The sequence below is a fragment of the Meles meles genome, chromosome 16 (assembly GCF_922984935.1).
Source record: "Meles meles chromosome 16, mMelMel3.1 paternal haplotype, whole genome shotgun sequence".
Classification (NCBI taxonomy): Eukaryota; Metazoa; Chordata; class Mammalia; order Carnivora; family Mustelidae; genus Meles; species Meles meles.
The window spans coordinates 41,581,330-41,598,030 of record NC_060081.1 but is presented as its reverse complement, the minus strand read 5'-3'; the positions used below and the strand labels follow the sequence as shown (position 1 = coordinate 41,598,030).

At 42.0% G+C, this 16,701-nt stretch overlaps 1 protein-coding gene across 2 annotated transcripts in view; it reads right to left on the bottom strand.

The window, feature by feature from the left end:
• KIF16B (kinesin family member 16B) overlaps positions 1 to 16,701 on the bottom strand; it is a 279,293-nt gene that overhangs the window by 49,705 nt on the left and 212,887 nt on the right. For both annotated transcript variants that reach the window (XM_045981079.1, XM_045981080.1), the window contains one exon: positions 3,631 to 3,720. In XM_045981079.1, the coding sequence (XP_045837035.1) occupies positions 3,631 to 3,720 (90 nt within the window). The remainder of the gene's footprint in view (positions 1 to 3,630; positions 3,721 to 16,701) is intronic.

Below are 16,701 nucleotides of genomic sequence, written 5' to 3'. Positions count from 1 at the left end.
CCCTCTATCTGAACCTTTTGACATTCCTGAAGAAGCTTCGACTCTGACAAGTCAAGTGATTTCTAGGACACTGTCAGGCCAAGTAGATCATTTGGAGGTAGCTGATTACTTCAGTAAGATTAACATTATATACAGAGATGGCAATAATAGTTGCAATATTAAAAGCAGTCCTAACTGCTGAAGACCTAATAAACATTATTGATCTCAAGTCCCCACAAACACTTAGCAAGTAAGATTAGGCTGCACAAAAGGAAAAGTCAACTTTGCGTTAGAAAATACAGCTGATATTCAACTTGACATTTAAGTTTCATCTTGAAAATGTTAAATGGGTGATGCTGTTCTCCCCTCAGTGGAATAAGATTTATCTATAAGTACAATGACATGCTGCTGTATTTTTACAGATCAACTTTTTCCCTCTATTTTTATTTGTATAGTATTGTTTGGTTAGAAATAGTAAATGGGGTCCAACCACCTGGCCTTCTACACTGGCTTCTGCTGACCAGTTGTGTGACAAGAAGCATGTCTCTGGCTCCAACTACAGGAGGTCATGAGCCACAAAGCCTAACACAAGCCCCAGGGCACCATCAGCACTCAGTTACTTGTGAGGAAATTAGCCAGAGTGTGGCTATTGCAAAGCTCTGTGGCATCCCCTCAGCCTTTTTAAGTAGCATAACTTCCCTTTCTAGAAGCAGTGTGCATTTTAGGATATGCCCACATGATTTCAAACAGCTACTCACATCACCCCCTCTCTTTCAAAGAAGTGCACAAAAAAGTTCTTAACAATTTTTGCCCTGAGAAGAAAGAAATTGTGTCACAAAGTTAGACTCAACACAGACAAGCAATTTTCAATCCCGGGGTGTCATTTAGATCATGAGCCTGTCTTCCAGAAAAAGTTTTCTTTGAGAAGTCATCCATGGAAAAAATAGAAATCCCAGCTTCGTTTGAATGTTCAGAACTTCTTTAATATCATCCCGTGGTTTCCTACAGCACACGGGATTGAACTCCTGGCCCTACATGATACAGTCCCTACCAACTTCCCTGCCCTCATTTCCACTACACCTGACACTTCTCAGGTCTTTTTGTTCTCAGAACATGCCAAGCTTGGTCCTATTCCAGGGCCTGTGCATTTGCTGTTCCCTCTACTGAAGAGAAGCTCACCCCCAGGTTTTCATGCTTGCCTCCTTTCTAACATTCAGATTTCTCTCCACGTGTCCAGCTATCACGCCACATTATCATGCTATCACACTGCCTCAGCATTTAACGTTGTCTAAAATTATCTCACTTATTGGTTTGCTTGTTTATTGATCATTCTCTCTGCTTTGTGAGAGGAGGGAATGTGGCTGTCATGCTCACAGTGGTATTCGGTGTGGAATCTTTCAATATAGACTTATGCTGAATGAATGAATGAGATCAGCTTGATTTCCCTCATTCGAAGTCACTTAACTTTTTTCAGCAGGTGTGTAATATACTCTCTTTCCTTGAGAAGAATTTTACGTATGTGATCAACTCTATTCATTAATTTCACTAGCTAACAGGCCACCTCTTTGATTTACATGTTTACATCACTGTTTTTTCTTCTATTTTCTTCTATTATATTTTATAGAATTTTCTTCTATTACATTTTAAAATTTTATTCTATCACATTTTCTTCTATTTTATTTTAAAAAATTGCTTCTGTTTGTTTTGAAGTTTTCTTTAAAAATACTGATTAGAGCTGTGCATTCTTTGCAAACTCATCTCTCTGGACTCAAATTTCAACTAGTATGTTGTTTCGTCAGAAAGCCAACTCTGAAACATCCATGTACTAAAATGCCTAACACCTTCTGCCCATTACATTTTGCCATTATTCTTCCTCAAAGGCATGCAGCTCACTTAAGATGGTAATCGTCACATAGCACATGTACTTGTTAAAGTGCTAGTTATTATATTTTCCTTGTTGACCGTCAGTCTGTCCAAAGGAATTGAGGATACATAAAAGAAGACATTTTTGTTCTTCTCCACCACTCCATTATTAGAATTTATGAAACTTGCCTTAGTAGTATGGCCCTGAACTAATGTCACTGAAAGAATGGATATGAAATAAATCACGGCACGAATGATACATAAATATTATATTCATATGATATAGACACTTTTATATCATCAGGGAATTTAGTAAGTTAATATGAATACCTGTACACTATGAAAGCATTGGGATAATAACTTATAATCAAGCAGGTAATGAGCAGCAAAGCTCACTTTAAAAACAAGTTACTCTATACATTAATATGTACATGATACTTCCAATTTTTATTATCAATATTAACTTGGGACATGAAGAGTAAATTGCAGAAACTTAATAACTTGACTTTGATGCAGCTACTTCTGGAACTGAAGCTTCCTGAGGAACAATGAACTAAAATCCCTACCCAAAGCTTCTTCAATTTTTAATTGAATACTATTAATACTTAACAACCAGATTTCAGATAATTCAATTTTACCAGAACTTAAGGAACCATCTTATTTACAAAAAGGAAATTTCTTTATATTTATATAGGATAAGGAAGAGGAGAAGGCATGAAAAGTTTAAGAAAACATCAGTTATTTAATGTGAACTGAACGAGAAAAAAAATGTCTGACTAAAGTATTTTTTAGGATATCATAAGAAACTATAAAAATAGTGCTGAAAAGCAATACTTAGGGAAAGCAGGCATTAGACAGTGACTACTGACTGATCTGTAGTCAGTTCAACCCAAAATTCCCAAAGAGCTGTGCTGATACAAGGTTTCCTTTAGTTGAAATAAAAGTAAATAAATAAATATCCACTTGGAAGATACACATTAATTTTAGGAATACTTTTCTCTGCTAAAAAGTATTTTTTTAAAGATTTATTTATTTATTTGTGAGAGAATCACTGAGTGTGAAGGGGGGGCATGGTTAGGGGCAGAGAGAGAGAATCCTCAAGCAAACTCCCCAGTGGAGACAGATAATAGGGCTTGATCGTGACCTGACCCAAAACCAAGAGTCAGACATTTAACAGACTGAGCCACCTGGGCACCCCAGGTAAGAAGTATTTTAAAAACCAGTCTTTGTCTAAAGAGTAAAAGAGTAACAATGTATCAACAGACTCTCCATATCTGATCAGATGTATGAAATGCCTCCTTGCTTCTAGATAATTCCATTCTTAACAATCTACCTCCCATCCACGTCTGGTAGAAAATTAACTTTTAAGGCTTAACTTCTCATTAAGTAGAAGTCTAAGCATTAATACAGTCTTTTTTAAGAGAAGAAAAGGCAAATCTCTATTGAGGGATTTATTACTATTTCATTTTACTAGGTCTTACAGTTCAAAAGTTATAAATTGATTAAAATATTTATTTAAAATGCGCTGTAAAATTTATGAAAAGGATAGAATTCATTTACCATCACTTTACTATCACTTTCAAAATCTTATGTTTAGGAAATGTTTCAATTGTGTAGAATGGAACTGGAAAGAACAGAAGTTAAAAAGCTACCTTTGACAGATGAGTAATTGCAATAAAACTTGGTGACACAAGCTGATACTTAAGGGAGGAACATTGATAATGCAATCAGCTCATTTGCTTTATAAAATAAATGTTCTTAATTGGAGATAATTATTTTATAACATACCTCTGCATACTTTAACTTCAATGTTTTATGCATTTCTCGAAAACGACTGTAGCGTCTGAATACGGTCCATGTCTCATCTAGGACAGTAATCTATTAACCGGGAAAATCAAAATAAATCAGCATTAATTAGAGGAAAAAAATGACTAACGTTTTAAAAAAAATAATTTTAAAATTAACAAAAAGTGATTAGCATGTAAAATTTCTCCAGAACCGAAAACATTAATCTAGCTGCATAAATAAGACTTATAAATAAAAGTGTACTCTACTTAAGGATGCATCTCTGGTTCTCAAATCTGCTTATAAGCAGTATGTGCTCAGGTAAAATGAGAGACAAACAGTTACTTCTTAATTGTTTATAAAAAGTGTCCCTTAACCCTCCACCTGGGTTGAGGAAAGTAAATCCCAAAGAGTAACCTTTCTGTTATGGCACCATGGCCACATAAAGTGTTAGTGTAGGTTACCACATGCCACCACAGTGGACAGGATGGAAAAAAATGAGAGAAGAAAAAGCCGAATAAAAAAAGGAGGAAGAGGAGATGGAAGGAGAAAAGAGGACAAAGAAAAATGAGAAAACAAAATTTCTGTACCTCAATTATTATTATAAAAACACGCAATATATTTTTGCTTTATTTTTGAGGAGGAATTCTTAATCCAGCCTTTAACTGGTAGTTGAACTTACTGTTCCTGTTGAATGTGCTGACTGGTACACATGCAAAGGCCCTGTGGCACATCAGCTCACATATCAAGGTCACAAGACAATGGGAGCCTGGGAGACCCCACTAGCCTTGACAATGACAAGCTAATGAGTCTCAAATTCCCATTACATTTCCCAAGTTTCTTCTAAGCTCTAGACCCATGTACTCAACTTAGAGATGTCATTCTTTACATGTCACACCACAAGAACTCTAAAGTCATCTTGTCTAAAACCAAACTCCAAGCACTCGCTGTTAGTCTCAACTCCAGCTCTTGTCTGGTCCATTTCACTACACCATCCAGCAAGCTCCACCAGACAGACACTGAAGCCACGCCTGATCCCCTCCTCCCCACCAACATGACCAGTAGTCCAACAAGTACTAGGTCTTGCTCTTTCTGCTTTGTAAACATTTCTTGGAGTTCTATCCTTCCATCCTCCACCACCATCATCACCATGTCACTCTGGGCCATCGGGTCCCAGAATGACCTTTACTAGGGACTCCCCCGGTTGACTGTGTTCACATGTGTCCCCTCCAATACCTGCTCTGCACAACTGATGGGGCAGCTTTTTAAAATTTAAATCCAATCATTCCACACACACCTCCCCACCTCAAGACCACCTGGTAGTTTCATGCTGCTCATAAAAAAAGATCCACATTTTTTTATCTTAAAGATCCAAATTCTAATTTTTTAACCCATTGCCTGCAGCAGCCTCGCTTCTAGCGTGTCTCCCCTTAGGTGTGTTCACTCTTGCAACAATCGCTGAATGCACATACTACTTCCCACCCAGGGCATTTGCATGGGCCTTGTTCCCTTATGGGAAATTGTATCCTGCATAGGACAGCAATGCCCTTCTCAAGCACTGTCATTCAGCCTGACTCTCCCACATGGGATCAGTAGGAGAGAAGTAGTCGTGGGGGGAATTCCCATGTGGGCAGTTTCAGGAGGAGTGAGTTTTGAGTCTCAGTCTTTTTTTTTTTTTTTTAATTTATTTATTTGACACAGAGAGAGAGATCACAAGTAGCAGAAAGGCAGGCAGAGAGAGGGGGAAGCAGGCTCCCCACTGAGCAGGGAGCCCGATGCGGGGCTTGATTCCAGGACCCTGAGATCAGGACCTGAGCCGAAGGCAGAGGTTTAACCCACTGAGCCACCCAGACGCCCCATCAGCCAGTCTTGGGTTCACTCATTTCCCGAAGTGGCAAGTGAGATGATTTTCGGTCATATAAGGATGTACTTTTTTTTTTAAAAGAATTTTCAACATTCTGGTTCTGTATTTTTTTTTTTAAGATTTTATTTATTTATTTGACAGACTGAGATCACAAGTAGGTAGAGAGGCAGGTAGAGAGAGAGGGGGAAGCAGGCTCCCCGCTGAGCAGAGAGCCCGATGTGGGACTCAATCCTAGGACCCTGAGATCATGACCTGAGCCGAAGGCAGAGGCTTAACCCACTGAGCCACCCAGGTGCCCCAATGTATTCATTATTTACAATGAATTTTTAAATTGTGGCAGGTTTCTTCTGATGAGCTCCCTCAAAAAGGATAGTTCTGTAAGGAAAAAAAGGTAAGTTTATTTACCAAAAAAATCATTAGATAAAAATAGTACAGTAGCTCAGCAGCTGTAAGTTTGGAAAGCTGGTATGCAAGTCACTCAAGCTTGGAAAACACTGCACCCCACAGCTAAGCTGGGCGGAGGGGCCTTCTCTTGGTTTTCTTCTCTTTGACAAACCCCACAAAGGACGGTGACGGAGGCCACCACAATCAGCATGGGTGTGAGTACTTCCTTAGGGCGAGAACACAGCAATACTCTGCTTTGGATGGACACAAACCAGGTGTCAAAGGGAAAACAGGAAGGGCTAGGATGCTGCCTACTTGCCAAGAGAGTCTAGAAAGTTCATGGCACCACACTTGTGACCCGGGAGCAGTAAGAGGCTGGACGCTCACAGGTGAGACCTTGCTGTGTTAGGACTCTGAATTCCACAGAAAGTCACCAAAGATGTCTAGGACTCCCTCATCCGTCCTGTGCTCCCTGGCTCTTTTTGGTTGCTTCCACTGTACCTCTTTAGTACCTCATCAATTGTGAGCAAAATACCCCAGATCCTGAGCCTCTTCCAGGAACATCCCTGTCATCTTCACTCTAAATGAAGGCTGGCTCTCCCCTGAGGATCCACTTCCCTGGCAGCCCTCTCAAGTAGGGACTGTTTCCTCCCCGCACTCTTCCTCCCATTGCACTGGGATGTAGGCAGACATTGTCCTCCCACCCAACTTTCAAACCACTGCTCCTCTCTCCATTCTGAAATCCCTCCTCTGTGAAGCTCATGCCTTCAGACCCTAAATTCTGCCCATCTTTCTTGCAGCTTTCAACTCACCTTAGTCACTTCCCTAATTCCTTGAAGGTCTTACTTCATCCAACACTTTGGAACTGCTGCTGTGACACTTGGGTCATTCCAGTAACACCCAGATGATCCCTCCAACACCCTGACCTGCTCCTTAACCTTTGCCCTGCTTCCTTACTCACCTCAACTTGGAAACCATGGGCAGTCATGACAACCATTCCCTTGCATTCAACCTCAAATCTCTTCATCCTGCTCTTGAAATTCCCTGGACTGATAACTAAACCATAACCTTGGTGAAATCCGACTGTCTGCTTACTCCAGGCCAGCACCTGCCTAGCAGAATGTGAAAGAAAAACATACCATGACGTGGACTGACTGGTCTCATTTGAAAGTCACAATCCCCACTTTCAGGTCAGCCCAGATGCCTGCCACCTGTCATATCCCATTTTTCCAGTCCTATCCATGCTTCTCTTAGATATCACTTTTGTAAATAGTTTACCTCAGCTTTCCCCTGAAGCTTTTATCACTTTCTCCCATCCTCAGCTGATAACCTGAATTCCTATTTTACTGAGAAAATGAAAGAAATCAGAAGAACACTTCCCTAGGTACCCTTAAGCAAGTCTCCTACGCCACCCTTTACCCTGTACCTCATGTTTCTCCCTGTTACCAGACATGACATACGTATCAGATCTCCTGTTAAGGTCAAGCCCTCTTCTTAAACACTGCATTCCATCCCCTTGCCTTCTGAAAGATACCACAAGTCATAATTTTCTCTTCTTTCCTGCACCAACACATTCTCATTCTGTATCATTCTGTACTAGATTATTCCCACCAGTATCGAAACAAGCTATTATTTCTCTCATCTTAAACTCCCATCTTGGCCTCCCTTTTCTCTCTAATTACAACTCCATTTCTATCCCTCCCATCACAACAAAACTGCTTGAGTTTATTCTTGATATTTCAATTTCTTTCTTCCCATTATCCCTTGAATCCACTCCAATCTACTCAGCATTCCACTCAAACTACTCTTATCAGCGTCATCAACAACCCCCGACATTGCTAATCCACTCGGTAATTCTTGGTCCTGACCTTTCTTGATCTATCAGCAGGATGTGAGGTACCTGATAGTCCCTCCTCATAACACCTTCTTCATTTGGCTTCCAGGTTGTTGCCCTCTCTTACCTTCATTTCCTTTGCTGAGATTTCTCTTCATCTTCCTGACCTCTGAACAGCAAAGTGTCCCAGGCTTAGTCCTTGATCATGTTTTATTTTCTACCTGCACTCACTCCTTTAATGATCTCATCCCATCTCAAAGCTTACATTTATATGCTGATGATTCTCTCGATGCTCATTATCTGTCCCCCAAAACCCAGACTCGTGTATCCTACTGCCTACTTGGATGTCTGATTGTATCTCAGACTTAACATGGCTAAACTTATCAAACTTAATCTCCCAAACTCCCTCCCCTTCCTGCTTCCCCATCTCAGTAAATGACAATGCCACTCTCCCACCTGTTCAATCTGGCATCATCCTTGATGGTCCTCTTTCTCTCACAGTTCATGTCTAATCAGGCCGCAAATCCTTTCCACCTAAGTCCAAAATGTAACGAGACTCTGACCAGTTCTCACCATCACCCCTGTTCACATCTTGGTCTAAGCCACCATCCTCTCTCGTACGGGTTATCTTTCACAGCCTCCTAGTTAGTCTCCTTGCTTCTGCTTGCTCCTCTACTCTAATTCACTGTTCTACTAGGCACTTCCTCCTATGTCCCACCTTTTGTCACACCTTTACTAGGCACTACCTCCTACCTTTTGTCTGCTTTCTCCACTATAATGTCAGTTCCGGGAGAGGTGGGATTTTTAGCTGGTGTTCACTGCACCTTAAAAGGGTACTCGGCATGACACAGGCATCCTAAATGAAGAGCTAGAAGAGAGGGCCAGTCCCAAGATGGATTTATCTTACAAATGCTCAGGCTCTTAGGAACAATGAGCCAGCAACACCTTTTCTCATCTCTCTGGGTAGAAGAGATGGCCTAGTAAGATTAGGATAAGGACAGAAAGGTCAAGTGGACACTTAGCTTGTAGGTCTTCGGACTGCAGTCTTTCCCGCTTTGCTCTTTTCTCAGCTCACTCATGTCAGACTACTACTTAAATCTCTAACTAATGAAATGGCTATTCCAAGTCTACTTCATAATTTGGGGTTTCATTCCTCTTTCCATGGTGGCCTGAGAATACTGCCTTTATAAGGGATACCAATTTCTCTAACAGCATGCATATACCAAATACTGGGGAGGTCATGGCTTGGCTAAGTGATTTCCTGGGCAGAAGAATCAAGGGCATTGGGCACAAGCCAATAAGTCAGCAAGGAGATGAAAGAGTCCCTGAGGGAGCCCCCAGAAGAGTATCCAATGCACTTCCTTCTGCTTTCTTGGTATCAGCCCCCAGTGCTTTCAACAGGATGTGGGATGCTACCAGGGTGGTGTGCAGAGCTGACAGAAAGATGGCCCAAAGTGCAGAGGCTTATCACAAGCTTGATACATGTACTCCTCTGAATTGGGCTTAATAAGGTCAGTATAGGCATCAGAGGGCTCTCTGTCTTCACTGTGTTATGCTGGTAACTCCAAGAGTCCCACTATTAATGAAGAGGAAGGGGACTTTCTGGAACCATTATAATTTTTTCAAAATGTTTAATAATGAAGATCACTACTGGCACATTCTGGGTAATGATTCATTTTGTTGCCTCACATCTTACTTGATTATGTTAATAAACTCAAATTAACAAACCCACATACAGATCTGAATGACTTCTACCCCAGTGTTTCAGTCTGCAGTCAAAACCACTGGTTCTTAGAGTGTGATGCCTGACCAGCAAGCACCAGCTTCACTTGGGAACTTGTTAGAAATGCAAAGTCTGAGGATTCACCCACACTTACTTGGTCAGAAACTCTGGGGTGGGGCCTGGTCATCTGTTTTAATAAACCTTTCAGGGGCTTTGGTATAAGCAGGCTTGCTGTAAATCACTGTTAGTACTACTGCCTGAAAATCAAATCTGGTGTGCTAGCATCCTCCCGCCTGCTCTCCCCCTACTCCTTCCCTCCCTCATGGCCAAGGGCTCTCAGCGTGGTGTTCAGGGCCTTTTCCAGGCTGACCCAATGCCACCTTTCTAACCTCAGCTCTCTGTGGATCAGAAATCTCATACTTCAGACAACTTAACCGAGAAATACAGCCTATTCATTGGTCTTCTGCAGTCTTTGGAATGGCCTCCTCAGGTGTATACCCCAATCTGTGACTAGAAAGCTCTCTCCTGGGTGGCATCCAAACCAGTTTCTCCCTAGGCAGCTTTCCCACACTTCCCTCCCTGGAAAAATCATTCTGTCCTCCATGGTTCCTTAGCATGGAGCTCACAGTTTAACCAGAGCACATATCACAGGATATCAGTTATATAAAGTTGTATTAATTAACTTACAGAACTGATATTAATTATATAAATGCCTTACTACCCTACAAAATTCTAAGCCTTCTGAGGGAATGAGCCTTTGGCAGTAAGTGGGGTGGAGGTGGGAGAACGTTCACTGTCGAAATAAACCTTCATTGAGCTACTACTATGTGTTAGGCATCACATGAGATGCAGGCAGTTTGCTGAAAGATGTACTTAAGATTACCTTTCTTTTCCAATCAGGTAAGAACTCCAGGCTTGGCCCAGATCTGTCAAAATGGCAAACAGGGCCTGCTGCCATCCTGGCTCCACATGCCCTGTTCTAGCGGTTTCTTTGAGGTTCAGCTGAACTAGATTATTTGACTTGGTCACAGAGTATGATGATCTGCTTCTTGATGATTCTGAGAATATGATGCCTTCTCAGTATATCTATAACACAAGTTTACAGGACACATAGATTTCTAAATCCTTCACCCCTGAGATCTTTACCTGACTCCAGATTAAGTACAGGGATTGCAACGGCTCAAGCTTCCTACTTTCTATGTAAAACATTTAAATCTCTCCTTGTCTGCCAACATGCAAACAGGAGGAGAACAAGGATGATGAAGCATAAAGGCTGGTCATGATCACTGCAGAAACGGGGGGGGCGGGGGAGGGGAGCATGGGGCAAGGCAACCACGCATGTCATCTCTCCACAGGAAAACATGGAGTCAAAGTTAAGTTCCTTCTCTATAATGGAGACACCATCACCCGTGGAGGTGGGAAAAGGTGCATGTGAAGTTTGGAAAACCTACACAGAGCAGGGAAATACATACTGAAGTCCTATTTGTGCCCCAAATTAAAACTGGACATGGGATGAGGTGTTGATGCAGACAGAAAGGATAGAAGATCACTACACCAAATAAATCAGGTCAAAATATTCGATTCTGTTCTTCTATGTTGAGAAAGCAGGGCATCATTACTCCATATCTTTGAGGAGCAAATTCATTACGTCTCTGTCTCTGGATGGCTCTGCTGATACAAATCCATCTTTTCTGGGCCATAAAATGATCAAGTGCAACTTAACCACCATAAACATGTCCATGAGATGAACTGCATTTACTTATAACCAATTCTCTATTGAGTGCTTTCCACAAATTTATGTTATATACATATTTTGCTGGTTTGAGAATTGTCGATTTTAAGATCTGTCATCAGTATATATTCCCTTGTGTATATCTATCTGAGTAAGGATGAGAATCTACAATTTCTCACCCAAAGAAAAATACTCTAACTGGCCTCCTTGTAAATAGTTACTTGTAGAGTTCTCTCAAACAACATTTATTTGCTAACATTTTGAGGAGCAGCCTAAAGTATATAAAAATAAAATGCCTTCTATTTAGTAAGTCAGATGCCAACCTAATAGACACTACAAGTTTTTATACTAAAACTTTATACTAGAGTTTTATCAGATTTGTGCAAAATATAGTCTTCTGCAGCCACAGAACTGTGAACATGTCTGCGGGAACATGAAATATATTATAAATACTGGAATCTGTATGGTAGCAAGTATTAGTATGGCAGACTTAGTTAAAAGCTCAGAGAACTGTCACAAACTGGAAAGAGACCAACACCTCACTCACCACAGCCTGCCATCATCCTCTACGTCCTTGCTCTGGGACCTCTAGGATGGCCAGTTCTTCAAAGTTCTTCAAAGTGTTTCCGATGGGCACACTCACCCTACATTTGTGGAGTCCGCTGCCTGTCTTCACTGGAACTGCCCAAAACCCCTTCTGGTCTCTTAACTCATCTCTTCCCTTCTGCTCCCTCAGCCTCCTCCAGTTCCAGGCTGGGCTCCAGGTCATTTTTCCCACCACTGGAGGACCAAGTCCTCATTTCCCTAGCTCCCCAGACCTTCTGGGACACATTAGAATAATTCCCCCAAATCAGGCAGTCTCTGGTATCCGCTTTCTCTGCAGTGTGCTGCCCCCATGATAGCAGAATGTATGCAATTTATGCTATTTTGACTCAACAGGGTTACTCCTATTTGGAAATCCCTCCAAATTACATTCTCCGCAATGAGTATTTCAAGACGTTCTAGATTTTCAATCCTCAAGGACAATGATTATGTTTTAAAGAGGTGAACAGGGTTACCCAAGACCAACGCCCTGAGCACCTTTCAGCGGGTCTCAAAATGATACTGTTCCCACATTCATTCCCATCTTCCCCATTCCCTCCCCAACTTCTTCATCTTCACTTTCACCTTCACTTCATTGTTCCCACTCACCTCTACTTAAAGGAGAGTCACTCCCCAAGGCTGGTCTCCAAATGCACTGCTTCCTCTTACCCAGATCATTTGTCTCTGTCTGTGCTCAGGCTTTTGTCACGAAATCCACTCATCTTCCTCAGGTAAACAAAGATGTTATCTTCCTGACTGCTCCTTCTCCACTGCCCTTTTGCTCTGCATTGTTCTAGTTTTTGCACGCCCACCCCCCCCTTAGTGGACCAGAGAGTACATGAACTATTTATTCATCTTTCCTGTTCCTCAGTATCTTGATACTTCCAGCATGGTCTTTAAAAAAAACAACAACAACACTATGTTACATGTACCAAATGAGTATTTGTTAAATAATAAATGAACGCATAATGGAGACAGTAGAGCCCAGAGTCTCTTTTCAATAAACACTCTTCTGCTGCACTTCCTAGTTCCCTTTCTATGCTGAAATGTGGGCAGTGGAAAGACCTGCATTTTAGTCCTTTTCTGGCTTACCTGTTAACTGTTGCAAGTTTTTAGAAAGTAAGCATTACAGGAGATAACGGGAGAGGGTAGAGAATTATAAAATAAAGAGAAAATGTTATTTATCTAATTCCTTTGGAGACAGAAGTCTGCTGATATAGAAGAAATAGCATGATGACAGGTTTGGGGTAAGAAAGGTAAGGGGAATACACATTAAGAAGTAAAACATATCGGGGCGCCTGGGTGGCTCAGTGGGTTAAAGCCTCTGCCTTCAGCTCAGGTCATGGTCCCAGGATCCTGGGATCGAGCCCCGCATGGGGCTCTCTGCTTGGCAGGGAGCCTGCTTCCTCCTCTCTCTCTGCCTGCCTCTCTGCCTAGTTGTGATTTCTCTCTGTCAAAGAAATAAAAATTAAAAAAAAAAAAAAAAGAAGTAAAACATATCAAGAAACAAAAGGTGGTCTCTAAGTTGCCTTTAAGGGGGTGGGTCCTAGGAACAGAAGCTGAATCTTTCCACTTAGCAAGGGGGCAGCCCTGGAGCTCTCAAAGGATATCTAGGCAGCAGAGGGAGGGAAGGCTGGTGGTTTTGGGAGAACATAATTAGAGAACAGGGTATATTCAATTATTTGCTCTGAGATGTGCAGTGCACCTCCTTCCTTGGTTTCCCTAGGGAAGTTCCAGGCGAGTTTATATACCTTTCTTTCTGAGAAACGGAAAGGAGTGCTGAGCTCTGTAGCCAAGTGGACACAAAGGAAAAGACACTGTGTCAGCAACCATCTAGGAGGCAAGGGAATAGCTGCCAGGTGAAACATGCCCGCAGACTGTATCCTGAGATCGGTAGTGAGCAGGCATCCTCCTCCACTGTAGCGGCCGAGGAACCAGCAGCCTACCAACTGGGAATTCTACCTCTCAAGCTCCTGAGACAAGAAGTCAGGCCCTAGCAGCAGGAGCACGGTCTTAAGGCCAGAGCACTGGGCAAGGAGAGAGGAATCTATAATCCAATCCTAGATCTGCTGACTACTGGTGACACCGACAGGAGAGACGAATGGAGCTTGGAGAATCAAAACTTCTGAAAGTAGGAGACCCACACAGATATAAGATTATTCAGCCCTGTTAACCAGAAAACTCCCCGGACATCCTTCTACATAGATGTAGCACCAACAAGTACAGGAAGTACCTCAGAGCCCTTGGTTTCCAGACCAGTCTGAATATGGCTTGCCATGAAGAAAGGAGCCTAGCAGCTGGTTGCTGAGTTACACAGTATCTACATAACCATTAAGTGGTACAAAATCAAACAGCGCTTTCTAGCTGACCAAAGTCTCAGCCTTTTGCAATAACTAGAAATTATGATTTCTTTATGCTTCAATTTCAGCACCTTCAAAATTGGGATAATACCATTTATTTTAGTATACTTACTCTGTCTAGTAGTTTGAAGGTAAATCTGAAAGAATGTAAGAAGACTCTAAGATTCTGATAAGACAGATGCCTTTCAAATCCAAGATCATGACTAATAAGTACTTTTCCCTTCCCCTAACACCTCTGTGAAACCAGTGAGGAATAGGGAAAATTACCCTACTTTAAAATTGTGGGAAATTGCGAGAATGACAGCCTAACCAATCTTCCTTCAAATTACCAAGATATTCAGAGGCAAAGCCCAGAATGCAAACTCTCTACCAGGCATCACTGGGGAATGGAATAATGAAAAACTCTGGATTAAGACAGACTTGGATCCTAACTTTAGCCCAGTCACTAATTAGCTGTGCGACTTTGGCTCTATCACACAACCCTTCCAGGCCTCAGCTTCTTCATCTCTGAAATGGGCTCACGATACTAACCTACAGATGAAAGAAAAGCATATGAAACAACCAGCAGGGTGTCTGGGTGCCCAGTAAATGATAACTCCTTGCACTATGATCATGTTCCTAAAGAGAGGCCTTTTCTTATGCACGACGGAAAGGCAAGGGGTATCCTTGGGCAGCAACTGCAAAGAGGGGAATCCAATAAAACCAATTTTATTTCAGGAAGAGATGCAAAACCCCCCAAATTCTGAAGTTATAGAAGACAAAATATTAATATATTCTTATAAGGAAAAACATATTTGAAATGAAAATTCAAGGCATGGCCACAACACAGTGATTGCTTTCCTTTGGTGCTTGGGAGTCAATCTCATTTCTTCTTTGCCGTTTCTCACACATGCAGCCTTTACTTTGTGAAGACAAACGCAACTGCTCAAGTGAAAGTGATATAAAAGATTAGTTGCTTTGTGCAAAAAAGGGAAAATGTTTTTTCTTAATTTTTTTCAGTGAAAGACAAAGTTTTCAGAGACATGAAAGGGTGCTTAAAAAAAACAGGATAAAATATGATTCTTCGAGTCCCAATGTTATTTCTTTCACTTGTTATTTATGTTTGAAAATAATACACAAACTGAATATTGGGATCTAGATGGACCACGGCTTATGCAACGCTCCATTTGTCTCAGCTGTGCTAATACACATGCAGGGAGATCATCTATCAAGTTACTAATAAGCAGAGACTCAGATGCCAACACACAAATCCTTCTGAACATTTATATTCTATCAAGTCGGGAGTATTTCTAAAAGATGTATGTGTGCGTAGTTTATCTAATAGACTGGAATGGCTCTTATTTCTGTTCTGCCAAATAAAGAGAAATTTCTCTGACTATAAATGTGATTGCTTCAACTCTCAAACTGCAAATTTTCTGGGCATTTCCTTTTCACACTCCCTGGCAGGTCGATCCACCATCAAATTCTCCAGGTTTCTCAAAGACTCAGTAAGACCCCCAATTTACAAAGTGCCTGCAACTTGGCCAGAACTCAAGATAAAAAATCAAAATACATACAAAAATAACAGCAGATTTTGGGCAAGGATGTGGAAATGGTCACCATGTTTAGACCAACACTAAAATATGGCCTCGACTTCAAAGAAGTGCAGAATGTAGTGAAATTGCAAAAGGCACATTAGAATGAATAAGCAAGGGCACCAGCATGGCTCAGAGTTCTCAGATCTGATGGGTATTTGGTACCTGGTTCACCCTACTAGCTGTGTGGCCTTGAGCAAGTCATTCCTAATTTCCTAATTTATTAAGTGCAAATAATACCCCCCCCCATTTTGGTACAGTTTGCACATTTGTGGAAATGTGGAAATGTCTGGCAAAGAGGCTGGGCCAAAGAAGGTGCTTGATGGATGACGGTGTCCTCCCTTGAGGAGAGGCTGCAAACTCAACTGGCCTACAGGGCTCAGTGAGGAAAACAATGCCAAGAGGCTCCACGAGTGCGGGGGTGCGGACCACAGGGAGTACAGCGGGAGTCTACAAGTTACATGAGCACTCTCAATTCCGCTACAGAGGATGGATGAAGTCATCAGACAGGCTAAGCACTGCCAGCAAGTAAGCTGCAGTTTAGGGGATATAGGTAAACCTCAGACAGAACAGAGCCTGTACTCAAGCAGCTTGCGAGATACAAATGAATTCATAAGACACACTAAATAAGGGCCTAAAACCTCTTGGGCATGTCAGAGAAAGACAGAACAGAGAAATATAAGGGAACAGATCTGAACGTCATCCAGAGAAAGAAAGTGTTAGGTCACAATCATGCCTGCTCAGGACCGACAGCTAACGCAGCCCCGCATGAACACCACTGGGGACCATGAGCTGATCCCATGCTGAGTCCACATGTGCTCTACCTAAGAAGTGCAGGTGACAACCTAGGCCGTCCAGGCCACCGGCCAGGTGTGCTGCCATGCAGCGAGTGTGCACTGCCTCTGCATGCCCCGTGTTTACGGAGACACCTTGCTCACAGCTCTAGTCCTGGCAAGCAGAGCGGGAGAGGTTGCAGTGGCAAAGAGATAGAGCAGGAGAATGTGGGGTGACCCTGAGCTCA